The sequence below is a fragment of the Synchiropus splendidus genome, chromosome 17 (assembly GCF_027744825.2).
Source record: "Synchiropus splendidus isolate RoL2022-P1 chromosome 17, RoL_Sspl_1.0, whole genome shotgun sequence".
Taxonomy (NCBI): domain Eukaryota; kingdom Metazoa; phylum Chordata; class Actinopteri; order Syngnathiformes; family Callionymidae; genus Synchiropus; species Synchiropus splendidus.
Genome location: NC_071350.1, coordinates 16,536,172 through 16,562,528, shown reverse-complemented (window position 1 = coordinate 16,562,528; position 26,357 = coordinate 16,536,172). Strand labels below are relative to the sequence as shown.

The 26,357-nt window shown below is 42.6% G+C and overlaps 2 protein-coding genes across 8 annotated transcripts; both read right to left on the bottom strand.

Moving 5' to 3' along the window:
* Positions 1-622: 622 nt before the first annotated feature.
* LOC128748793 (uncharacterized) lies at positions 623-2,802 on the bottom strand. Of its 2 annotated transcripts, XM_053847784.1 has the most exons (8): positions 2,460-2,802; positions 2,178-2,257; positions 1,729-1,882; positions 1,548-1,670; positions 1,408-1,447; positions 1,288-1,331; positions 1,194-1,225; positions 623-1,125 (listed from the first exon to the last, which is right to left on the bottom strand). In XM_053847784.1, exons 1-8 carry the CDS (start codon positions 2,524-2,526, stop codon positions 835-837), a joined length of 831 nt encoding a protein of 276 aa, XP_053703759.1. In that variant the 5' UTR covers positions 2,527-2,802; the 3' UTR covers positions 623-834. The 2 variants fall into 2 exon arrangements, with proteins under 2 accessions (XP_053703759.1, XP_053703760.1); XM_053847785.1 differs by lacking the exon at positions 2,460-2,802 and having other exon boundaries at positions 1,729-1,898; positions 2,178-2,395.
* A 190-nt stretch (positions 2,803-2,992) lies between these two features.
* acsl6 (acyl-CoA synthetase long chain family member 6) lies at positions 2,993-24,683 on the bottom strand. 6 transcript variants are annotated; one of them, XM_053846805.1, is made up of 22 exons: positions 24,591-24,683; positions 24,288-24,504; positions 17,354-17,574; positions 15,870-15,984; positions 14,664-14,728; positions 13,884-13,985; positions 13,712-13,811; positions 12,587-12,765; positions 12,114-12,146; positions 11,895-11,946; positions 10,710-10,783; positions 10,562-10,639; positions 7,613-7,747; positions 7,405-7,539; positions 7,187-7,282; positions 6,735-6,807; positions 5,971-6,059; positions 5,403-5,519; positions 5,056-5,199; positions 4,883-4,984; positions 4,735-4,806; positions 2,993-4,173 (listed from the first exon to the last, which is right to left on the bottom strand). In XM_053846805.1, the coding sequence occupies exons 2-22, from the start codon at positions 24,331-24,333 to the stop codon at positions 4,033-4,035; spliced, it is 2,169 nt and encodes a 722-aa protein (XP_053702780.1). In that variant the 5' UTR covers positions 24,334-24,504; positions 24,591-24,683; the 3' UTR covers positions 2,993-4,032. The 6 variants fall into 6 exon arrangements, with proteins under 6 accessions (XP_053702780.1, XP_053702778.1, XP_053702781.1 ...); XM_053846803.1 differs by having other exon boundaries at positions 24,587-24,677; XM_053846806.1 differs by lacking the exon at positions 24,591-24,683 and having other exon boundaries at positions 24,288-24,547.
* Positions 24,684-26,357: the final 1,674 nt, after the last annotated feature.

Below are 26,357 nucleotides of genomic sequence, written 5' to 3'. Positions count from 1 at the left end.
GACCAGGTTATTCCATCAATGGATTGCTTTTTCCCTGATGCTACGGGCATATTCCAAGATGACAATGCCAGGATTCATGGGGCTCAAATTGTGAAAGACTGGTTCAGGCAGCCTGAGACGTCATTTTCACACATGGACTGGCCACCACAGAGTCCAGACCTGAACCCCATTGAGAATCTTTGGGATGTGCTGGAGAAGGCTTTGCGCAGCGGTCAGACTCTACCATCATCAATGCAAGATCTTGGTGAAAAATTCATGCAACACTGGATGGAAATAAATCTTGTGACAGTGCTGAATCTTATCGAAACAATGCCACAGCAAACATGCTGGAATCAAAGCTAAAGGCGGTCCAACGAAATACTAGAGTGTATGACCCTTTTTTTTTTTTTTGGTGGCGTCTTTTTTTTTGGCCAGGCAGTGTATTATCCATCCACAAAACAGACCATGCTGCCAATAAACTAGAAAATATTTTGTTTTATTTTTATTCATTTAGAGCACCAGATTAGTTTAGAAATGACTTTTAAATGTAACACTAATTCTCGTAAACAAATTGCGCTTCGAGCACCTTCAAAAAATCCGAATTTTGATGTAATCATTGACAGAATAACAAAAAATAGTCAAACAACAGCTTTTATTCCGTTTAACCACATTTTTTTTACGATTTTTTTTATTAAGGAACATAGAGGGTCAGTCTGTTCCGATAAACAAGTCTGCCATCTGGTGGTCATTTTAAATTGCTTCGAGACCTTTAATTATTAACATTGAATCTAACGTCGAACGTCAAGTAAATATGTCTAACAAAGTGAACACACACTCAAACACTTTTAAAACCGGTTAACAAGGGGGGGAGTCAGGGACAAAGCGAGGAAATAAAGTTAAGCTCCTCAAACTGGCAGACCTTTTCTCTAACCTCTGAAAGAATTCTTCCAGCTCAGCCTCACTCTGAAAGTCAAAAAGTACAGGTCCCCGTCTGAGGCTGCGGCGCAGCCTTTTAGGTGGAACCCCGAAATCCACGGTGTCACCTGTGGCGTCCATCCCAGACAGGGCTGAGTTTGCGTCTGCTGTCTGTGCCGTCTGTTTGGCAACAGCGCAAATCTTTTTGAACGTCAAAACCTTTCTGGTGATCTGAGAAGGACACGTTGCAAATTATGGAGGAGCACTTACCAAGCCACTCTCCTGTGAGTGAACCTTACTTTTGGTGGAGTTTCAAATTCACTCACTTCACCTAGGAAAGAGCGTCACAGAATTATTTTGGCAGACGTTAAAAATAAAAATGAAAATGCTTACCTGGTTGAAGAACTTCCATGTCCTTTCCGAGTTCTTTATTAGTACTGCAGGTGAAGCAAAACCATTTGAGAGCAATAGACGCATTTATAAAAAAAAATTTTTGGAGCTTTATGAACCCACCAGACCCCTCTGATGTCCTCTGCTAAGACAGTTGAAGCATCTGCACACAAGAGTAGAATCTTTTTCACATCACGCATTTTTATCAAGAGAATATACTTTGTGCTGTTTTCTAAAAAGAAGGGAACAATACAATAAAACACCTGTGATGTTGGAAACATTGGGGGAAGGGTGCATGTCTAGGTCTGTAGCCAGGCTCAGGTCCAGCAAAGTGGAGTTGTGGACATTAAGAGGCGGCTGACTGTCCTCCATGTGTGAGTCCAATGCTGTGGACACAAATCCGATTGAAACGAGGATAAAGTAACAGCACAGATGGACACCTACTGTCCTCATCTCCTCGGAAGATCTCAGGAGACGGAAGACTGTCCGTCATCACAGAGTCGCAGCTGCTGGTGACCTCCATTGCCTCCGAGGTTGAGCTTGTAGAGTCCTGACCAGCTCTTGGGTTTGGCTTGGAATTGATCAGCATGACCGTCTCCTGTTGAGGACCAAAACTACATGACCACAAGTATTAAAATGAAACCTTGTATGTCAAAACACAGAGCCCAAATCATAAGCACGTGTTCACTAGGTTTCATGGAAGAACAAAACAGAAGAAAGGGGCCACAAATGCGTCATTTAGTTCATGTCTGACAAGTTCCAACGACGAAAATTTAATTCAGTTTTACGCCAAAAACAACGACATGGCTCCACAACTGTTTAGAGCCACAAGGAATCAAGATAATCCTGAATATTCTCGTGGTTAAGTGGCGTGCTGTAGAATTAAAACTCACCCCTGTTGTGGTTGTGTCAGTTGAGATTTGACCTTCAGACTCCTCCTTTAAGGTTTTAAGGACAGAAAACGGTCTTTTTCCTGGAATTCAGCGACAGAACAACGCGAGAGTGTTTAAACAACGACCAACACCAGCTACAAAACTGTTAAACGCCGTAATTCTGTCTAAATTACACGTGCAGTTATGACGTGCAGAGCACGTCGACAACTTTTTATGGTGCGTTCAGGACCCACCGAAGCTTAACATCAGCAATGTTGACTATTCTTTGTTTTAATGACTTACTCTTTCGTTTAGTGAACCTTTGTTTGACTGGCGTGTCCCGCCGGAATCTGCCCTTGAATGGCCCCATTTTACAATTAAATTCAGTGAGCTAAAGTTACGGCGTGAATATGAACTGTTCAGATTTTACCATTAGCATTAGCTATATAGTCGGGCGGTCCAGCCAGCAAGTTTAAAGGCTATCACATTTTTATTATTATTTTTTTAAATCTGTGTGCTCAGAATACACCAACGAGCAATGGAATACATTGTGTAACTGTAAATAAATAATATTTTGGCTCGATATAACCGTGTTTAGCATGAAAGTATAGCATTGAACTCTTGAAATACATTAAAAAGTAGTCGCCAGTCGCCTCACATTGAGAGGTATTCAGGTTCTGAGTGAGTGCTATCCAAGTACTTCTGTACTTGCAAAACTTGCCTCAACATAACCATGTTCAATATGTAAATAAGTATAGCACTTGCCTTTTTTAATAGTCTCAAATAGATAGGTATTCAGGTTCTTCAAAGTCAGATTTTTTTTTTTTACAATTTTCAAATGAAAAAATGAAAAACCAGACACCAGTTAAAATCATTCCAGAATGCTTTAATTCCATTGCCCCACCATCCTCACCCTCCCTCGTCCCTATTGCTGCACTCCATCAGTACAAGGATATGGTGCTGATTCCTTCATCTCAAAAGGAGTTTAGATAAATAAATAAGAACAATTCAGCTCACTACACACAAAAAAAAAGGGAAAGAAAAAATTCCATTCAAACCGACTGAGACCGTAGATACAACTAGCTGTCTTTATTTATATACATCCATGTTGTTTATGCTTTGGGATCAACTCAAAAGTCCTACCTCTAAACCCATCCGTTGAAGTTGTTGCTTTATTTTTATCAAGTGAGTGGAGTCCTCGCACGAGCCGCGGCGACCTGGACGTCTGCTTTGAGTCCAGGTGTTCCAGGACAACAAGCATGCATTGCCCCAAGTCCTGGTTTTGCCTACATGTGTTGATTTATTCTCTAAAATGTGCAAAGAAAGTCACATGCTTAACTGATGATTGAGGTTATGAGGAGAAGTGGCTACGTTCACATGGATTTTGGACTCAGAAAAGAGTCATGTTTGCATGGAACCTACAAGCTTTTCCTCAGTAATTTAATCTGAATTTAGTTCCAGTGAAAATATTTACTCAGATGAAGGTGCTGTTGACGTTTGGGACTATTGGTTTCCATGTAAACACAGCCAGTAGCTGAGGACGATGACGCTTGAGTGACCAGCGGTGATTTTTAAGGCAGGAGACACTACTCTTTGTACCTTTTAATCTACTCCAAACGATTGTAAACCCCTGTTGTCTCCAGATCATGATTCCTGCCAGCAGAGGGCAGGAGAGAAGCAGGAGATGGACGGAACCAAAGCAGGGTCAGGGCTGCCGGGGAGGGAGAGCATTCGTCGTCGTTCTCGGTGAATAGCAGCGAGCAGGGCCAGGTTCCGGTCGTCCTCCCCGGAGCAGGTCAAACCCTAAGATGTCGATATACTGTCGCTGGATCTTAGCGTTTAGATGCTTGACGGGAAACCGTTGGCGCAGCGGACCTCACAAGGAAATGCTGCTGTAGAGTTGATCGATCTTGTCCTTGAAGTACTCCTTCAGCTCAGGTCTTTTGGCCTTCAATGTCGGGGTCAGCAGGCCGTTTTGGATGGAGAACATCTCATTGTGGACGTAGATGTTCTTCACCTTCGAAAGGAGAACATGAGAGGTCAAACTGATGGCCAACAAGCTGCTTTCCTGTCCTGATTTGAACTGACTTCTCCCGAACCGAAGGAGCAGAGGTTCTACTTTGTGGCAACATTATAGACCCAGTCATAAACAAAGAGCTTTGTATTTTGGCTCAGAAGATTCATCTATCCAACCCCATCCTCCCTCCATCCCTCACTCATGAACAAGACCCCAAGACTCTAGTACTCCTCCACCTCAGCAAGGATCTCAACCGCAACTTGAACAGGACCTTTCTTTCTTTTGCAGTTGAGAAAAATGGTTTCAAACTTTGAGGTGCTGATCGCCACCCTAGCCACTAAAGGTCCGGCCCGAAACTGCGGTACCAATCGAGGCCAGACATTCTGAACGAAACAAGTCACGAAAGGCACGTGACACTGCTCACACAGGGACCGGACTGCACCGCACCTTCCATCTACTCTCAAGCAAACTTTCATCTGAAACATCTTCATATATCTGTTACATATCCACAGCACCCAAATAGTGTTCATTGTCAAGCAAAAGGAAACAAAAGGAAAAGACCTGCTCAAAGGAGTGAAGCCCGCTGGCTTTCCCGAGACGCACCAGATCTTCCAGTATGGCCTTCTTAAGTTCCTGGACAACACAAAACTCATATTAGTCAGAGCAGAAATGAAGGGTCAAACAAACAGGAAAACGTTAAAACTCGTACCGTGTTCTTGCACAGATCTTTGTAGGTGCCGAGCATCCCTTTTTTCTTGGCCCACGCTGGCATCACCTCTGGGTCAGGGACCACAATCCCCACCAAGCAGGACTGAAAAGACGACAGCGGGTGAGTGAGAGGAAGTGAATGTTTCAAATCACAGGTGTGAATATCCTGCTCACCTGCAAGCTGTCGCCGTGGACGTACAGCTGCGCCACCGGCTCGCTCCGGATGTAGATGTTCTCAATCTTCTCGGGGGAAATGTACTCGCCCTGCGCCAGCTTGAAGATGTGCTTCTTCCGGTCAATGATCTTCAGCGTGCCGTTCTGGAAAAAGACAGAATGAACACTCACATTGCTTGTCCTTCACGCACATAATGGGTCAAGTTAGAGGTCAGATGAGCACTTCCATAGGCTGGGTGGGACTCTAGGGGTCAACCTGAAAGGGCCCGGGCAACACCAGTCTGTCAGCTGACACCTGGAAAGGTGTCCTCTTGTTCGCACCCCTGCCATTCACTGTGAGCTCTTACCGTTAACCATTTGCCAATGTCACCAGTGTGCAGCCAGCCATCTGCATCCAGCGTCTCCGCCGTCCTCTCCGGGTCTTTGAGATAGCCCTTGAACACGTTTGGTCCCTTCACACAAACCTAAACAAGAGAGATGAGTCAGGTTTATCTTTGATTGACGCCTTTTACAGTCTTGAATTTTGATAGCGTTTTGTTCCAGGCTGTACAAGAGACAGCTTCAAACGTTGCCGAATGCAATGATCACAAAGAGCCAGCAGAGGACACAGTTCGCCGTGCTCACGTTAATTTACTTGTTGCACACACAATTTACTCCTGAAAACAAAAAGCTTCATTATATTTATTCAAGTTCATGGATTGTTGCAATGTTTTGGATGCTTCGTTGCTCAATAAGATTTAAGACGTTGGACTTCACTGTAAACATTGGAGTCAATATTATCTAATTCAGAGATAATCCGCCACAAAATAGGCCTATGAAAACAGAACACCTTCCCCAGAGGCATCTTCTGACGCTCTCCATTTACTCAGCTCCATCATCGTCTTCAAGGCATTTAGATTGGCAACAGTCGCTCACCTCTCCTTCTCCCTTCGACGCGAAATAGTTCTTCTCAGGAACGTCGACTAGTTTTATGAGGTTACATGGCAGCGGAGCTCCAACGTGACCTGTCGGAAAAAATTCAACCTTACACAACAGTGCAAATACAATATCTCGAGAAATGTATATGTGTGTTCACAACATATAGAGAAGATGACACTATTCTCTGTTAAAAAATGAAAAGGACGTTTGTCGTTACCAATAGTGGACAGCAGGTGGAGATGTTGACCGTATTAAACTCTGAAGCCTCGCAACTGTATTAAGCTATTAGGATCTAAGACGAACCTAACTAGCTGAATAACTACTGTTTAGTAGATGTTTTTGCAAAGAAATTACTTACTACTGTCCTTATTAGTATGAGTAGCACTATTACTAAAATGTCAGATATTCATGGCTTGCGATCATTGTTTTTCTATCCAGAGCTGCTGCAGAACTTGACTTGACATTCCTGCCATCTTTTCCTCAAGATTTGGGAGTTTTATCTCACGAGCCAGAAGCGTCTGGACTGAAGTGTTAATGCTTTTGCTGCCCACTTGCCCTCACCTCAGCTGATAGATAAACAACCTCCCACTCAGTTTCAGCATGTAAAACCTGCCGGGAGTGGTGCGGGAGATAAACCCGGTGAAACCATAAATTGGCTATGAATATGGCAGCGATAAGGGCAGAGATCGGCTTGTGTTTTTTATCGACCCTTGACCCACAGTTTTCCACTGGTATCTAGGTCTGTTGCATAAAGGTTTTACCAGAAGTCCAATCTCCGGGCGTGGTGTAGGTGCAGCCAGCAGTGCACTCTGTTTGTCCGTACGCCTCGTAAACCTACAAACACACATAACAAGAGACAATAAATGAGAGGAAACCAGAGTGCTGCAGGTAGTAATGTTGACAACTGCGTGTTGGAAGTGAAGCCTTTCAGTCTTCGTGCATAACAGTCTGACATCTCAAACCTTTACTGCAAAAATAGCAGCAAAAAAATACATATTTTTCTGTCTTCCTATGGTGCAAATGCAAAGAAGTGCATGCTGAGTTACAAGTTACTTGCTCCTGCTGATCTGAACAGCAGGGGATATAAATCCTGAAGCCTGAAACGGCAGCGTGACTCGAGAGGTGAAAGTGTCTCTGCTTTCTAAGATGACAGATGTATTTCATTACAGTGAGTTCAGTAAAGTGTGGTTGCGTGGGCGTGCGAGGAGCCGACCTGACATCCGAGAGCTGCCCTGAGAAACCCAAGGACAGTGGGGGAGGTGGGGGCAGCTCCGGTGATAATCATCCTCAGTCTTCCTCCAAGGCTGGCCTGTACAAGCACAACACAGGGGGCAGGTGTTCATTGTGCTCCTCGCCGCCATGAATCCGTCATGACGTACAGATTGATATCTTTAAAAGTTGTGGAGTAAACAAGTGAAATCTGTTGTTTACCTGGATCTTGCTGAAGAAGATCTTGTCCCAGATGCTGTCGCTGCGAATGATGCCGCTGCTGACCTCAGCGCCTTTTCTCTTGGCAGCGAAGTTGAGAAGCCATCGCTTCCATGGACTGTTGGCCTGGCTGAAGATCTGAGCAACCAATGAGGCCACCTTAGCATCCCGGGTGGAGCTCTCATGACCATCCGCAGAAGTGTCTTCTCACCTTGTCGTACATGCGGTTGAGGAGTCGAGGCACCACTGGGAAAATGGTCGGCCGGAGAGCTTTCATGTCGTCCGGCAGGAGTCGAATATCGCCCTGATAGAAGCCGATCCGCCCGCCGTGACAGTAAACCACCGACTGTGAGAAAAGAGCGGGCGATTAGATGGAGTGGGAACACCGAACAACTTGAGGTGGTCCCTGAAGAGAGGCAAGTCCGCTGCAGCTCAGACCTGACCATGTGAGCTGGACCATAGTGACTGGAGGTGTAGAGAGACTCAAATATCATACGATGCAAGAGCATTAGAAGTGTGAGACCGCCAGACTGATGCACTCTGTAGTGGTGAAGAAAGAGCTGAGCTAGAAGGGAAACCTAGACTCGTGGTAAAATGAGAAGCTTGGTCGTCTGGTAGAGGCATTGGCGAGGACATAGCCTCTTTCTGCTGTCTCCCAAGAGAGCTTTGGTGGGACAGTGGTCCGAGCAAACCTCCAGCTCTCCTGGTCAGCAGACAACAAATTGGTTGAATTTCGAGCCTATTTTTAATCAGAGTAATTGTGTCACGTCCACGTGGGCCATCTTGGTGGATTTCGATAAAATGTGTTCGGTGGGAAGCAGGGTGTGAGTGATTACATTATCAGTCACAGCAGACTTTTCATGTCAAGACTAGATCTTGGAGAGGAAGCTGGTCACAAATTCAGCGGGTTAAATGAAGCCAAAGTATAAAAACAAAACCATCAAAAGCTTGTTTAAATTGTTGCAATATTTTCAGGCTGCCACGGTTGGCAAGCAACACCCAGCAAAGGCCCTGTCTGTTGGATCGCAGCTGTGAGATGTTGCAGCAGAAATGGCTTCTTCCTGTTTTGGGGTGAACTGAGGACACAACAGGCGCAAGGTCCCGCCTTCTGTTTGGCTTTCCAAACGTCACCAGAGTCTGAAGCAGCAGAAACATTGGCTTGTGATAGCAGTCTGGCATGCCTGCACTCGGGACCTTGTCCACTTAGTATGGGCGTTTGTATATAGTGTATATTGCCTATTACACTTACAGAACATTTAATGGAAAGTGTGGCTCCAATGAAAGATACTAGCACACAGAAAACCTCATTTTAAGTTGAAGGTTTAGAACAACAATAGAACATTTATTTCTAATCATGTGATCAGCTACCAATTTATACATTTTGTATGTACTTTTATGTACTGAAAGTATATAATAATTATAATAATAAAAATAAAAAAATGACAAAATATAAAGTACAATATTTTAAATATTAAAAATATAGTTTTCCATAAAAGAAAAATGAACTGTAAATTCATCACAAGCTAAAACATTGATGTTATTATTAGGCAACATAAAACATTGAAATTGATCTGTGCACTATTTGGAATATTAATCATGGCACAAGAAATTATTAATTAATTGGAAGATAATTGGATTAAAAATGTGATTCATTTTTGTCTATGTTTTATGTAGAATTTTATTATTTATTATTATTATTTGAATGTATGTAATTTATTATTTTAAATTAAATGTGTTTCGGTTTGAGTTTATTATCATGGCATTATTACAAAGATGATTTCATACAGTAATTTAATTAATTAACAAATATAATTAGATACATATGCAGTTCACAAATCGACAAAATCATTTTTGAATTTCACTTTATATATTAAATGGCTTAATTATTGCTTGTCACTTTCTGCTGACAGCATGATTTTCAAGAAAAATTTGGGCAGGACTCAATGTATGTTCTATACTGTTTACTTCTGATGGAATCTCAAGTCAGAAGTCGAAATGCTACTCATGTTTACTTTAGTCTCAGGAGAAGGTAGGTGCTTTCCTCGTCCTGACTCCTGCTGGGTGTCAACAGTGGAAAGCCAGACTGGTTTAACCAGTCTCAACACCGGTCGATTTTCCACCGGCACACGCCGATCTGCTATTAAGCTTTGTGTGTCAACCTCAATTCATCTAAAGTGGCACATACTGGCAGGTGGTTTTTATAAGTTGTGTACAATAGAGTTAAATCCAAGTCACGGGACGCACAAAAAAATGAGCCCATAGGATTAAAGCTCGACATTTCCACACCTCTAATGGCAGTTTTGTGACATGAGGAGTCACAGCTGTAGATCAATAACACCACAGCTACACAGGCTTCAAGATACCCATGAAGTACAGATGCCGAATCTAAGCACAAAACAGCCCTCGGGTTTGTGGCATCCATGCCATTTTGCACCGTTCAAAGACTGAACCAGTTCATGGCCTCTCCATTAGTCACTTAGTTTGTGATGAGTCTGCACAGTTTTCAATAGATGCATGAGCTATTTTGGGATATGAGGCAGGTTCTATATGTAAACAGTAAGACTGTGGATTTATCTGTCTTTTCGCAATATCAATATGGATTCTTATATGTCATTTAATCGCCGTCAAGTTCTGCTTTTGATTATGAAGGCTGATTCAATGCAGCATTTCCGTTTAAACTCACGACATGTGGCTTTTATCCCGACATATATGTCACATTAGTTTCTTCTCAGTATCGAAGCTTTCACTTGAGTCAGCTTCAAGTTCAAGTCAGTTTGATGCTTTAACTGAATCTATGGTCTTAATAGAGATTTCACTGACATTTTAAATGTCTTGTTGATCCTTCTCTGATTTTCCTCTTTACTTCGCAACCACCATTTGACTTTATTTCATTAATAATTAATTTAGTTGTTTTTATTTGTTTTATTTGTTTTTATTTCCTCATGTATAAACGTACAATAAGCCAGTTTATTTGTTTTAGTGCCTGTATCCTGAAGCTGGATGAGTCTAGCGACTGTGGCTACTGTATCAGTTCAGGTACATGTTTGCTTAGATGTAAAAAGTAGTTCCTCTCCAGATAAAGGAGGAAGTGAGTTCATAAACAATCCACCCCCGGACCTCCTCTTGAAACCCATAAACACAAGCCTCTTCCTCTCGGTACCTCGATGAGCCTCTCGAACATGTGAGCCAGCGGCAGGAAGGAAATGAGGCAGTCGTCTTGATTTGGGAAAATGACTTTCTGCAGGGGAGAGTAAACAGTGAGAAGAAAAACTATGCCGATTTTTCACGGGCCAAACTGCAGCACTCACATCTGTGACTTTAAGGAAGCCAGAGAAGTCTGCCACCACGTTCCCATGAGTGAGCATCACACCTTTAGGGTTTCCTGTGAGAAAAAAAATCTTGAGCCATAGCTTCACACCCTCACAGCAACAACACAGATCAGACTTTCTTTTCACTAGATAAGAAGTCTGCACATGATCACATGGAGATACCATCTGAATCTGCAGTCACTGAACCTGTTCAGCTCAATATTCACCATGTGTGTCGGCCTTAATTCAACAACAGCTTTCATGACCTATCCTTCCTGTTTGTTGTTTATTAAAGCAAGTGACAATTCACCTATTGACCTTTGATTTTGGGTCACAAAAAATGTAGTATATTTTGTGAGTGCAAAAATGTATGAATCAAACCACACATTTTACTCATTTGTATTTTCATTCTGATACACAATTACTTGTAAAACTCATATTACGACGAAAACCGATATTCTTCTGACTACTACTTCAAGAACTACTACTCTCTCCTTCCCCCCTCACAACAACCGCTACCAATACTACAAGTACTACTCTTACTAATACTGTTAGCACTCTTAAATTACTTACCTACCCCACTACTATTACCAGCACTGCTCCTCTGTCTACTGCTAAAACAACTACTAATGTATAGTAATTGTAAACACATTTGTCATCACATGAACAATGACTCCACACATTGACAGTAAAATCCCTACATTGCAAGTCTTCACATGAAAGAGTTATTTTTTTATGAGGCAACAAACGAGGTTCCTGTTTCAGTCCAAACTTGTGGTGGCGCAACAACGAGGGGGAAGACGCTACATATGCGTCCCTGCGACCACTTAGTAGGGGGCAGTGTTTCCCGCTTCACATTGTCAAGCGGGTCAAAAGGAAAGATGACGTATGTGTGTCCTTACATGACCTCGCTTCTGGAGACTCCTAACTCCAAACACTTCGCCATTCAAATGCCAGTTTTCAAGACAAGTGAAGACAATTTCACTGCACTTTCTTATTTTTTTTTCTGTGTTGTGACAGGTTGTCTTTTAAGAGCTTAAAGAACTGTTAAAAATAAACGCACTTCAGACCAAACTTTCAGGTTTGGCTAGGTTCGAGTTCAACGCAAATCACAAAACAGTAACAAAGGCTTGATGCCAGCGATAAAGTTTTGGCGGCCCTGGCAAAAACATTCCTGTGAGGTACCTGTGGTTCCACTGGTGAAGCACACGATTGACAGGTCTTCAGGTGTCGGTGGCTGTGGGACCGATGAAAAATGTCAGGTGTTTTTTTATGATCATTTGATTTAATACCAATGTAGTGAATGTGAAAGCAAAACCCATTTTATTTATTTATTTTTTTGTGAATTAAATTCTATTTTAAGAAGAATACAATTAATATAGGCCCATGTATTTTCATACTTACTATCGGTTTTCTGTGATGATCTCTTCCCAAGGCCTAGAGACAGAAAAGATTTTCAGCAAGGGGAAACCACGAGCTTCAGCTCATCTCATCAAGTAGCCCTGACTCATCTCAGATGCGGTCAAGGAACCCCCTTGAAGGAAGTAGAAACATCAAAGATGTGTTGCCTCTTTCATTTGACCGACTCCTCACCTTGAGGAAGTCCTCTCATGACCTGAATCTCCTCGCTATTTTAAAGGGTGTGAACGTCGACCCTCTGGTTTCCAATGAAACCTGACAAACCGGTGTGCCGTCGCAACAGAAGACAAATAAAAGGATGATTTAATAGTTGCGCCGGTGCTTCAATTGCTCTTGAGAAATATTTTTCTATGGCGAGGAATGTTTTGATTTTTTTGGAGCCAGCAAAGAATTCAAACATGCTGCTTTCAATCAGGCTGTTGTGTAAGTTTTGGTGAGCCAGAATGTGCCACTCATACCTCCACCTCTTGTATTGCTTGGATGTGGACACCACAGGCGCTGCCTTGCTCGATGAGAGCCGCGTTAAAGGCGTCCATCAGGATGATCCGACGCAGTCCCGGGGTCTCCTTCCTCTCAACGTTGCCCAAAAGCACCTGAGCCTTCTCCATCTTGTCGCAGATGACGGTGGATATGTCCGCTGGAAGACACAAGCACACAAGAGCACCCGCACCCTTGTGTGAGAATCGGCAGAATAACGGAAACAAAAGGGACAAAATCCATAGGAAAGAGTTGGAAATGTTACACTTGTGCGGCTTTTAGGTTCCATTTTTATCGACATTTAGCTTTCATGTACCTTGCCCTCAGTATACGAGAATATTCACTTGAAGCATAAACACATTTGGCAAAATATCTACAAAATAGTTCGAATATTTTTTCTAAAAAGTAAAAATAATAAATCCCTAAATAATAAAATATACTAAATAATATTAAAGCATAATATCATTTTTTGTCAACAGTCTGTCGATAATGTAAAAAGAATTGTATACATTCAAAGTGTTCTTTAGTTCTGTACTTTTAAAAATATATAAAAAGAGATAATGTGAGATAACGGTGAAATAAAAAAAGCAGTTTTGAAATTTGTCCAGCTTATACCTAATAAAAAAAATAATAATAATAATAAAAAATAATTTCAAAATCTCTATAGGATATAATTTGATGAATAATAATAATTATTATTTCTACATGACGTATAAGAGCAACTTTTAAAAGGGAAAAAAACTTATCAATATACACGTACATCTGGTTAAAAAAAAGTATATTACACATTATGTTTTTCTGTTTATATATATTTTCACATTTTCATAAAAACTATTTTAAAATTCATACATATACAAACAAGAATCAATGTAAGGCATAATTTGTCTTGAATACCTATTAAGTATAATGACACACTTTTATTTATCTCTTTCTCAGGACTGATGCAGCACTTTGGTCACTCAGTGTGATTTTCTATAAGCACTTGACTCTTGAACAACTTCTGCTGTTGACATCTGCAGTGGTTTTAGTCAAAGTAATGTCTGGACTCTGCTTCCCTTTTGGCTCATGACATCACTTCCTGACAAATTTCCTGGCTGTGTTCTCACCAGTGTTGATGATGAACCTGATGGCATCTGGGCCCAGTGTGTCGTAAAGCGGAACCACCACCATGGAGTAGGTGTAGCAGGCGAGCTCCGAGATGATCCACTGCAACCAGACAAGAGGTCAGCTGACAGACTTTAGGGAGAACAGAAGCGGTCCAAGTGAGTGAGGACTCACCTCGGGTCTGTTCTGGGCGAACACGCCAATAAACTGGCTGGGGTTGGGCTGGCAGCCCTGGTGGAGGAGGCCTGATCCAAGATGCTCTGCTCGGGTCGTCACCTGTTCGGGACACATTCAGTCATTCTCCTACTCATTTATGCAATGGGGACCCCCTGGACCTGTCACCAGTTAGTCCAATGACCCGTACAGAAACCCACCCACACACACTCCCACCCACAGATATCAATTCTCCTCCTGTATGCTGTTGGTTTGTGGGAGGAAAGTTGCATGGAGCTGGATTTAACCCCTCAACCGTCCGGTTGTTTTACAAGGGAAGCATCAGGGGAATCAGTTGAGGTTGCCTCACAGATCATCACTAACTTGTGCACGAGGACAAGTCTCTGCTTGTCTGAGAGCGCTGGAAAGTTACGTACTCCACCGAGAGGGCGGAAAACCCCCTCTACAGTTGTCAAACCCTCACAACAGATTGAGTAACCCACTTCCAGTTTCCCTCCCACGCTCACATGATCTGACACTCGTTCTAAGGGATGTTGAAAGATTGAATTACCAACTGCTGAGTTTCCATGATCATTCCAAGACCAGGTTGAAAAATATTCAGGGAATAGATAAAAATAACAATTACTGTGGGTCTACAAAAAGAGTAGAGGCGTTGAAGAAATGGACTAGGACAAGGAGGGATGGTATGAGCAGAGCTGGTGTGGCTACATGTGAAACTGCATGCAGTTCAGTCTGGAAGGAAGATAGTGGGTAGAAGAGCTGCTTGAAATATTAGCTTACCTCTTTGTAGGACATCCATTTGTAAGGCTGGTTGGGCAGTCGTGAGCCTAAGCAAGGCCCATCACCTGCAACAGAGTGGAAGGTTACACACAAAGTCCACATGGAGAGGGCCACTACGGAGGCCCATGGATCTCAGGACCTTCAGTTCTTGCTGGGTAAATTCATAGGTGGATGGAGAGCAGCTGCTCCTCTAAATTGAGATTTAGGTTCTAGGGGTGGAATGTTCCTGGGTGGAGGAGGTCAAGTGCCTTGGAGAGTGAACTGTCAGTCAAGGGCAAGAAAGAGCTGAGGCTCAGGGCAAAGCTCCTTGGTGAGGAACTCTGGTCACAGAACGGAGAGGCTATAATCCCTCTGAAGAGGTGGAGGAGGGGGCGAGCGAAGTCTGGGCCGCTTTGCTCCGGCTGCTGCCCCTGCGACCTCACTTGGACAGATGGATCAACCCCCATCCATCTACATTTGTCTCACTGTTTTTATCTTAAACTGGATTCCACTGCATAAAAACTGACCTCCTGTAATGTTTCCCGATTTAGAACGCAACATTGTTTCTTTCCCGGGAGTATCTGTGACTCATCCTGCTAACGGTCTTCCAGACAGGTGTAGATGCGGCGGAAATAACTTGTCAATTTCTCTGTGACTTGGATCACCCCGCCGCGAGCAGAGGCACTGTTTCCACTAGCAACAGCGCCCAGCACTGCAGCAGCCAGAGGAGTCCCGGAGCAGCGGTTTGATTGGACGTTTTTAGTCAGACCACTGCGTCATCACAAATGTTGGTGCTGCAGCAAAAACAAAATATGTTTCCCTCGATTTTAGACTCATTCAGTTCTCCCCTTCCTTCTATTATAATACAAAATAGCCGATGATCAGGTTTCACAGTTGTTTTTTGATGCTCAGTTTTGAGTAAATTTTGTACTTTAAAAGATGAAAACGAGGTTTAAGTTAATACAATGTCAACTAACCCGCTAACCAGGAAATTTTTTTGAGTCAAAAACCCACAATTCACATTTTAAGACTTTATAGGAAGCACGTGAGAGTAGCAGCTGACTGTTGGCTATTTGAGGAAGAATAAATGTGAAAATATAGATGATCGAGATCAACAAGTCGATCAAAGAGAAAAACTGGCTTGAATTTTGACATTTGTCTATTGATTGACAGAACAGTGTTAAAGAAAACACAGACGCAGTTTGAAAAGCGGTCAGCTGTACTTACCAGATATGTGAAGGCCCCTCTGGAAGACCTCGTACATGGTCTTGGCGTCGTCGTGGTAATGTGTAAGAAGCTTGGATCTGTCGCCCATCATCGACCTCCGTGCCCCGTTTTCCAGCTGGTGAAGATGGAAGAGAAAAAAGTGTATTACTTGTAGGAGAAAAACATTATATTTCTTCAGGCTTTTCAGTCGAGTGTGAACAAAACTGATTAACCCAAATTGAATCTAATTGTATTCCTCGATGTAGTTCACATCCCAGGCCTATAGGTGGCGAATAAAGACGGTGGTACACTCACAAGCGCCATGCAGAATAACTATGTTGTGTCTCTTGCATGGCTTATCACCGCTGCTGCTGCTGCTGTGGCTTCAGAACTAGCCTTGATGAATCACAACAATAAGTCGACATGGTGAATAACTGGTGTCTAGTTGAGTGGTGCAGCTGCAGCAAGCAGAGTTAGGTGAGTCAGAGATGAAGATGCAGATGTTGCCGTTGGGAGGAGATCAGAAATGACTATATCTGAGGGACATGTAAAGAGGTTTGGAGACAAAGTGGAGGAAAGGAGATGGAGAGGAGATACCATGCTGGACCAGGAATGCTGGCGGTAAAGAAGGACCACAAGTGAGGTTCATGGAAGAGGAGGATGAAGACAAGTGAAGGCAGAAAACCTGCTGTAGAAAACTTTGAAGGGAAATGGCCAAAGAAGAAGGTGAAATAGCTTCACTGAAATCAAAGTCAATTCCAGGAAATGCACCTCCTGTGTGAAGCAGATTCCTCCCTGTCAGTGAGACATGCAGGATGATGCTTGGCATGTCCAGAATCTCACAACACAACATCAGAATCCAAAACATGGGTGTTGACTGGCTGATTAAAATAGTGTTTACAACAATTGATGTTGAGTTGTTTTTCACTTGAGAGCGGCCTCACAGGTTTCACAAAAAAATGGTATTGATTAAGCGCTTTTTTTGGCATCAAATCACTTTTATTTCAGTACTTATTTAAACAATAATGATTTTCAGTGGGTCACAAATGCGCTGGTCATGAGTGTGTGTGAACAGAACTTCATTTGTCACATCAACAAATCATCGGCATCATCTCCCAGTTACACACACAAACTCATTTTGCTGAGACGTGTCAGCAGAAGCTAATCCAAGATCTTATTATAGCAGCTAATAGCATTAGCTTCACTGTTAGGGTGTCGCTATAGCAACGCAGGTGATTTTTTTTTTTTAAGTGGCACACTTTGGAGAACAAATCATTTCATATCTATTTATGTCACAGTTTTATGCTTTTTGTTTTACCTCACAAATAGCCTTTGAACTCAGATCCAGTCAGATGACTTTCCAACATGGTCTGTGATTTATTATCATATTTTGGAGGCGTGATTGACATTTATGCGGGCACTTTATCTCTAGAGAGGTAGCGCCTCATATTTTCACAAAATATTTTTTTCACTAGCCTGAGTAGCAACATTTTTTTCGGACTCACCGGCACCTCCTCCGACTGGTGAAGAAGACTGCAAGGTGGTTTGATGGGGCGTGGTCTCGTGGCCATCCAGTAGGCCAGCATGGCTGTCAGGGCGCCGATTCCTACCAGCGTGGTGGTGGACAGGGAGCGAATGTACTGGCCCAGGTCCTCAATCTCCGGTACCCTCAGGCCGCTTGTCGTCTCCTGCGCCTGCATCTTCTCCATCAACGTGGAGCTCAGCTCTGTCAACAGAAACAACGACAAAAACATTAGTTTTAATATTCACTCCTCTTGACTGACCTGGCCGAATTTGGGTCATTGATTCATCATATAAGACAATGGGTATCTTGTGTACTCATTTAAATTAGTCAGAACAGTCATGATGATTGACAGGTTCAACATTCCAGCTGTCCATTTAGGAGGACCAACTTTCCTTTACCATGGAACTGACTCAGAGGAGGAGGAATTTGTCAGTGGGTTGAGATGCCATTGAAACACGCAGACTTCCTGTTCCTGTCTGATTTCACCAGTCTCTTTTTTTCAGCCAAACATGTGTGAACAATTACGGGCAAAAAAGAAAATACAGATTAACTGATGACTCAAAATAGTTGGAAGTGAGTGGGTGTCTACGATGGATAGGCAACATGCCTGTGCCTATCGCCTCGAGTAGCTGGGAGACTCATAAAAAAGAGTGGGCGCAAGACTGTGGTAGAAACTTGAGCAACATGATCCCGAAGACTTAAAAATGTTTCCTTACAAACACTCTACTACGTACTCCTTCTGTTTTCACTTGTATTTTAAAGGCTCCAACATTAAGATAGAACATCAAGGAAGACATTCTATAGACCTGTATTTTTCAACCGGTGCCATGAGCGCCTGTCAGGTGTGTCGTGGGAAATGATCCAGTTCCGCGCAACTTGTACGGAGATAGAGAGAGGTGGCGATATGATAACATTAAATAGTGAACAATTAGAACCTTTTGTCGAGACAAAAACATGAGGAGATCGCATGGATTCGGTCACATTCTTTCCATACACAATAGATCTGTGCTGATGCGACTCCTCCATCACTCGCAGCTCACAGCATAGCGCGCAATTCTCGACTTCCCACACACTGAAATGCTCAATTTTGAGTTGTTTTTTAACCTGATGTGCCTCTAACTTAAGAACACACCTTCACCACAGAACGATGGAGCGTTCCAAAGACTGTTTGCAGTGTAGAGCCAAACAGAGCTAACAGAGCTCACATGATGTCTCCCTTCAAAACTTCATTGACACTTGTAGGCCAGCAAACTTTCCTTCGTTGTTTAAAAATTAGGCAGAAAGCTAAACGCAGAACCAAATAATTTCGCTCCAAAATGTGAAGAGAGAAAGATTCATTGCTGTTTTGAAGCAAGTCGAGGTAAAGAATGTTCAAGATTTCTCTGGAAATTCCCCAAACTAGAGTAAAATCTTGCAAAAGATACGGTGGTAAAATCGAAAGTTATTTAAAATAAACAAATAAATCATGATATGCCATATTGACCACCCCTTTCTGGAAAGATTTTTTAAACAAGTAGATTTTCTGCATTTTGTTTCTGCAAACAGCATGAGTGTCAGTTGCAACAATTTTTTAATACATTTAAAGGGATTTTCCGGAGGACTTCCGTCAAAGCTAACTGTTTTAGCTGAGGTTCCTTTTGTGGTGAGCCTTGGGATTTTTTCAGTGAACCTCATGTGCAGTGGTTTAAAAAGGTAGAAAAACACTGCTATAGACAACAGGCAGCATTGTACAAGCAGGATCTGAATAAAGTTGCACGATGTGATGCTAAACCCTATATGCAAACGTATTATTACTATTATCTTTATAGACAAAAAAAACATTTTGTGATGTTAAAGTTTACAGTATGTACTGTACAGTACGATTAAAAATCTGGAGGCTCCATTTTGGGCTCACCGGATCAGCGGCACTGTCGGCTATTATCCTGCACTATGGCTGATGGAAAGATCAATAGATGAGGGGCAGGTTGATGCAGAACATACTCTGCATGTTGCCATTAAATATGATCACGACGGGGGCCTTTCAGTTCATATCGTCTACTGGAAGTGCAGATTCCTTCACGATTCCTTCAAACAAAACACAGCTTCACCCGTCACAATAGTTTAGTTTCATAACACAAACACCGATTATGTCACATTCGTCTGCGCTCATGTCCAACACTGTAGGAATGCTGACTCACTTATAACCCATTGCTCAGAAAACAAAAAGCAGAATTGAAGTCGCTTTCTGATCTGTTTCTTGTGAGTCTAATTTGGGCAGAATTGTTGACTCAGCTGTTTGTGTCAGGAATGAAGCTATTTGTCCTGTATTTTTAAAACAACCCCGGCGGGGCCGGGGGGTCACTGGTACGGACGGAAAAAAGGTCAGTCCTGCTGCCTCTGAGCACGATTGTTGCTGCAGCTGGAGGGTAGCGCATCTCTGAAGTAACACCAAATCAGAGGCAAAATATTGAATTTAATATGAAATTATTCCACATCTTGTTCCTATAGCAGAGTGAAACAGCTGTATTTAAACTAAATAAACATAAAAGTGACATAAAACTAAAATATGAATCGTAGTTTACTGTATAATAATGACAGTGACAATGTGGCCCGCCTGCTATGGACTTCTGAATGGGACACTTCCTTTGACCTCTGAGGCTTCGAGCAGAACGCGACGCCCTCTGCTTCCTCAAGTCACGCCCCATCGGCCCATCCGAGGCCTGTCACCAATGATTAGAGTCCAGCGGATGGGGATTACAGCCTATTAGCAGAGAGACAGCTGACCAGCAGTAACCTCACTACTGCAGCGACACCGCTGTTCACCCCTCAAATCATATTTTCCTTTTCCTGTTTCTCCTCTGCGGGGTCTCTTTCACAGGAAAACTGACGGTCGAGATCAAGAAGAACAGGTTAAAGACAAGCATTAAAGCGAATTTAAATTATTTTCAGGGCAAATTAATGACAGAAAATCGGTTCAAATCGCGAGATTAAAACGAGTCTAACCTGTAATCCAGCCTTTACAGAGGCGTCAGAGGCGTCAGGCGCAGCAGGTGCGATGCGGCTGCTCGCTCTCTGGTATCACATTACCCCACGCGCACCTACGATCACCTTCCTATTGCCACCAATGAGATTAAGCTGAGGCACGCAGGAGTAGGTCAGGGATGCGTTTTGGCTTGGTTTACACCTGGCAAGGCTCCGAATCACACCACCCCGGCTCTACTCCTCCCTCCGGTTCCATGCTACCCTACACTCACCTTCCTGGATGAATAATGCAGGAGATGTTTGCACTCCACATTTGAATACACTTTGACTATCAAAGGAGAAGCTGAGCATGACTTTACCTGCCAGTTTGGAGAAATGAGTGCGTTGTTTTTAGTGATTAGCTGTGTTCACCACTGACATCAAATTATGATTATGAAAACAAAGGAATAGAATAGTTTGGACTGGAATGAAAGTCATTTATTAACAAGATGACTTCACTAGAAGCTTGACATACAGCCAACGCAAGTCAATATTTAAATAGTGACGTCCCAGTTGCGACCAAAAACAGCTATTATTTTCATAGTGCAACCATTTGACTCCTAATTTCACAGCATAGGACAAACTCTCTCACAGGACTGGTCACGCCTGCTTTTCTGTATCAGTAAAAAGTTACAGCTCTAGAAGGGAAGTGGAAAAGCTTCCCTTTAGGCTAACAAGCTTAGCTAACTTAGCTAAAGCTAGCACTCTATGGCTGTTTTGTTACATCAAAACTGTGTTTCAGTTTGGTGTGACAGGAAGGTCTCTGACCAACTAACGTGACTTTTGATAATATGATTTGTGATAGCAGGAAAGCTTGTGTCAGTGACAGCAGAGATACGCCTCGCTCGGTAAACCACAAACGTATCAGTCAGTTGTGCGCCAGGGAAGTGCAACCGGGCCGACCAGGCTGAGTCAGCAGTTGTGGCTGAGCCATTACTGTCTCAGAGAGTAAACTCTAAATGCTGAGGAAGCAATAACACACTCACATGGCTGATCTATTTTTCTCCAAAGAACCCTCCCCACCAATCATTGATCTCATTCAAACACTGAACAGAGTTGATTAGAAAATGCTCCAGTGACTGAAGCTAATCTAGAGCAAACAGCCAGTGTTTACTTTCTGAGTTCTGTTGCCAGATTTAGGTCACCCTAACTTTTGCTTGGGTATAAATGGAGCATTTAACTTCACGTTAAAAAAAGAGAGTTGGAAAACTGAATGGAATGGCAACAGTTAGAAAAATCTCAAGCAACTTATTCCACCTTTAAAGTCAGTGGACAAATCTAATGCTTCTGTTTCAACATTCATGAGTCATTGAGCTGCTTTCTCAAGCTACCGTGTCACTCATTAAAAGCAGAGCATATGTGATGATGTCAGTCAAGACACTCATATCTAGACTTTATATTTGAGGTGTTGGAAGCAAGCAGTGACTCATAAATCTAAGCTAACTACACACAAACTTTATGATGGCACGTGAATGTAGCAAAAGTGTAGTGGCTCACTTGTGTAGTCTATTCAGCACCACTTTCACAAGTACACCAATGCAAGCCAGCGTGACAGCTACACAAATTATCTACACAAAACACACATTAATAATAATAATTCAAAATAAAATGCACAATAGATCTCTAATATTTACACATCTCTACAGGAAGCTGTAGATAACAAATGATATTTGGATTTTTAATTTGTATTTTCACAAACGAATTTGGGCCGTAACATACAGTACATTGGTTAAATAGCACTTTAATTCTTTCTTGGTCACGTTGGTTATTAAATATGCAGCACCTGCTGTGACAGTTTAAATATTCATGCTCAAGATAAACCGGCCGCTGTCCCTCACCTCATTGTGCTCTTCTTGCTTTTTGCTATTAGTTCCAAACCAACGCTACTTCTGAGCTAACGCCACAAAAAAAAAGAAAAGAGTTTTCATGAAATATTAACATATTGTTGAGGAAATGTAAATGGAATTGTAATGATGACAACACAAGTCACTAAAAGTTTACGTTCCCAAGCAGCTATCTATCTATCTATCTATCTATCTATCTATCTATCTATCTATCTATCTATCTGTCTGTCTGTCTGTCTGTCTATCTATCTATCTATCTATCTATCTATCTGTCTGTCTGTCTGTCTGTCTATTTATCTATCTGTCTCTCTCTCTCTCTCTCTATCTATCTATCTATCTATCTATCTATCTATCTTCTATCTATCTATCTATCATCTATCATCTATCTATCTATCTATCTGTCTGTCTGTCTGTCTCTGTCTATTTATCTATCTATCTAGATAATAGCTAGCTCCTAGCTAACTCCCTGTCTATTTATCTATCTGTCTCTCTCTCTCTCTATCTATCTATCTATCTATCTATCTATCTATCTATCTATCTATCTATCTGTCTGTCTGTCTGTCTGTCTGTCTGTCTATTTATCTAGATAACAGCGAGCTCCTAGCTAACTCCCTGTCTATTTATCTATCTATTTATCTATCTATCTATCTATCTATCTATCTATCTTTAGCTAGCTATTACTAACTATTGTTAACTAGCTAGCTAACACTGTCTATCTATCCAACTATCTATCCATCTATCTATCATCTATCTATCTATCATCTATCTATCTATCTATATAGCTCTTAGCTAACTCCTTGTCTATTTATCTATCTGTCTATCTATTACAAACTATTGTTAGCTAGCTAGCTAACACTCTGTCTTTCTATCTATCTATCTATCATCTATCTATCTATCTAATAGCTAGCTCTTAGCTAACTCCTTGTCTATTTATCTATTTGTCTCTTTATCTATCTATCTATTTTTAGCTAGCTATTACACACTATTGTTAGCTAGCTAGCTAACACTCTATCTATCTATCTATCTATCTATCTATCTATCTATCTATCTATCTATCTATCTATCTATCTATCTATCTATCTATCTATCTCCTTATTTTGCATTCATATTAACCCACATTGCTTGCTCCCATCTTGCTTAATTCAATTCAGAAGTTTGAACGCTGACTCAGCGTTCCTCATAATCAAACTGAAGCTCAGGTTTAACCTTCAATACCTTGACGTTTCTGCATCCATTCGCCTACAAACGCTCGTATTGCGCGCGACTCGAGCCACTCAGGACCGTCCCGAGGCGTTTCAAAGACGGCAGGAGGTCAACGGCCGCGCATAAACCTGCAACTGGAGTGGTGCGAGGCGGAGCGAGGAGAGAAACCGCCGGTGGGCCGCTGGATTTCAGAACCCCTGTCTGGTGGACAGCTCCGTCCAATCAGAGGCGCGGCTTTGGATGGCGTCACCCGTCCTCCTTGCCACCATCCTCCTCCTGTCCTCCATCGCTGAGGCATGGTGGAGGACATGCAATGCTTCAAACCGGCAAGCAGCTGAGCGATGTGCTCGTGAGGCGCAGGCAAATCATCGAGACGAATTCTCGGTGAACTGAAACGGGGCCTTGCGCAAAAAGCGTCCGCTTAAATAACGCACAATGTCACGCGACTCTCCCAGCCGGCCCACCTTGAAACGCTCACATTCATATATCCCCATGTTACTCTCACTATGAACAGAAGCCAACCCGTCCGAATGCGTCAATATTTGCGCTTACTTGTAGCTTTATTCCACGCAGGCGCATGCTGGCAGCCATCCCGCCCTACCTGGTGCGAAACACACCTTTTATCTGTACCCCGCACGCATTTAAAGGCCCATAACGGGAAATGTATGATATAAAAGTGATGGCACGAAGGTCGACCGGCGAGAATGTTGTGGTTATGAAGTAAGAAATGGACGCACTGCAGCGAGTGAGTGAAAAGCCGGTAATGAATGACACGATGTACATCAGGCGATAACACCCCCAGATTCCCCTCGTATATCTCCGATGGTTCATAAAAGGGTTCTCCCCCCGCCCAAAAAAAAAACTCACCTAATATAATCCAGAGCGACCCAGAGACCAACACGAACGCGAGCATGTCTGTCTCATGGAGTCCCGGTGCAGGAGCCTGTCAGAGCCGCAGCATCGACTGCAGCAAGTCACCGACAATCTGGGAGATTAAGAGGAGGAGGAGGTGGCGGTGGTGGTGGTGGGGGTCGACCACTGATCTGAGACGCGGCGCAGGACGGGGGTGGTGGCCCAAGTCCAGCTGGAGGGCCAATAAGAAGAACAAGTATTGACTGAGAAAACAGACCCCAGGAGCATCTTCCCGGTGGATTTTGCACCCTCACCCACTTGGCTGCGGTGGAACACCCCGGCTGCAGAGAGAGGGTCGACCGGTCTGCCGGACAAGGTTACTCAGGATCAAAGTGGCAACCACACCATTCCACAATTATAGTAGATGCTGCGCCTCACCTTTGATCGAAGCATCCGGTTTGCATTAAAGAAATCGCACTTTTATCTGACGTCACAATAGCGTATGAAAATGTTGAAATGATAACTCTCAAGTTGTCATTAAAATTATCGTTAAATGATTAACGACGATTCTGAAACTTTACAATGATTGTCAACTATTGTCAGACAAAATCGCTTGTCTTTAAGGCACATACAACCGCAACGAAAGTTTTATTTTCATTCACCAAAATTAATTTAACTACCGCGGCATATTTTGATCGCTTAAAATGGCTTTAAAATTAAATAATAATAAATGCAAAAACACAATTCAGAAAATGAATGAACTGAATGATTTAACAGCGGCTCAAAATGCTGCACGTCTATTCCACACATTATGATATACGTCACTTCCGGTTACCCCACGCGGAAAGAAAAGCTTTGACGCCTTCTCTTGTGTAAACATTTGGGCGTTGTCCGAGATATGTGCATGGAAACGAATACCACGGGAGCACAGATGGAGAATCAATGGGATAGTCTACTGTGATCTCAACGAACACGGCTTCTATTCATGTTGCCTGTCTGCTCTGGGAATTGCGGTATCGTCACTTCCACCTGTGATCGCCATATTTTTAAAAAAAAATTTAATCCATATTTTCATATCGATTGTGCCATTGAATGTAGCGATTCAAATGTTTTGCTCTTGAAGATAAATAACTTCTTTAAAAAACAACCGGAGACGCCACCATCACGAACACGGACGTTAATCGCACGTCACGAGCACGTGACTGCCTTGTCCACGCCCACTGAACTAAAGTAACCTTGAGAACGGCTGACACAGTGAGAGCGATGACGCGGTGGCACGGCCGAATGTGAATGGCATTTAATCCACGCTTTTTCAGACGTGAAACGCGTCGCTGCACAACGCTACGATTTAGATTGAGGCGTTATAGCTTCACAAATCTAGTAGTTAGATTCATTATAATGAAAAGCAAGTGCGGTTTGTTAATACAAAGTGAAAACTAGAATCGAATAGCAACGGTCAACCACGCAGCTCGACGCGTGGCATCACGTGACTGACCCTCTTAATTAAATGGGGTCATTGTGCAGGACCTTCCATCTGTCTCCTGCAGGAGAGCCACACCTTTCCGAGCTTCTCTTCTCAGATAACAGGACAAAAAGGATGAGTGGAGTAGTGTTCAGACAAAAGCTGGGATGGAATGGTGTCTGTCCGTCTGTCTGTCCATGGTAACTTCAGTGGTTGCTCTGGACTCTGACACCGATTATTCAGCTATTTGACTGAAGCACCATGTCCACCACGGCACATTTCCAACATCTCATAATCGTGCAAAAAGAATATGTTGACCACTGTCAGTGGTATGCGCCTTTTCTCATGAGAAAGGTGAAAGTAGCATGAAAACTAAACCCTTGCGAAGTGAAATAGAAGAAATGTATTTTGACTTTGTCCAGTGTGTTTTTAGTTCCTACAGACTCTAACCTTCAAAACATAATATGTTGTGTCATAAGATGCAACTGATGTATGGAATATCGGCCAATATTGTTGATATTTTATCGAGGCTTTAATGAATAGGAAGTAGGCCAACAAAAAAATGGAAAGGTGAAATAAATAAAAATACACATTTCTGTATGTTTCAACAATAGAAAGAACAA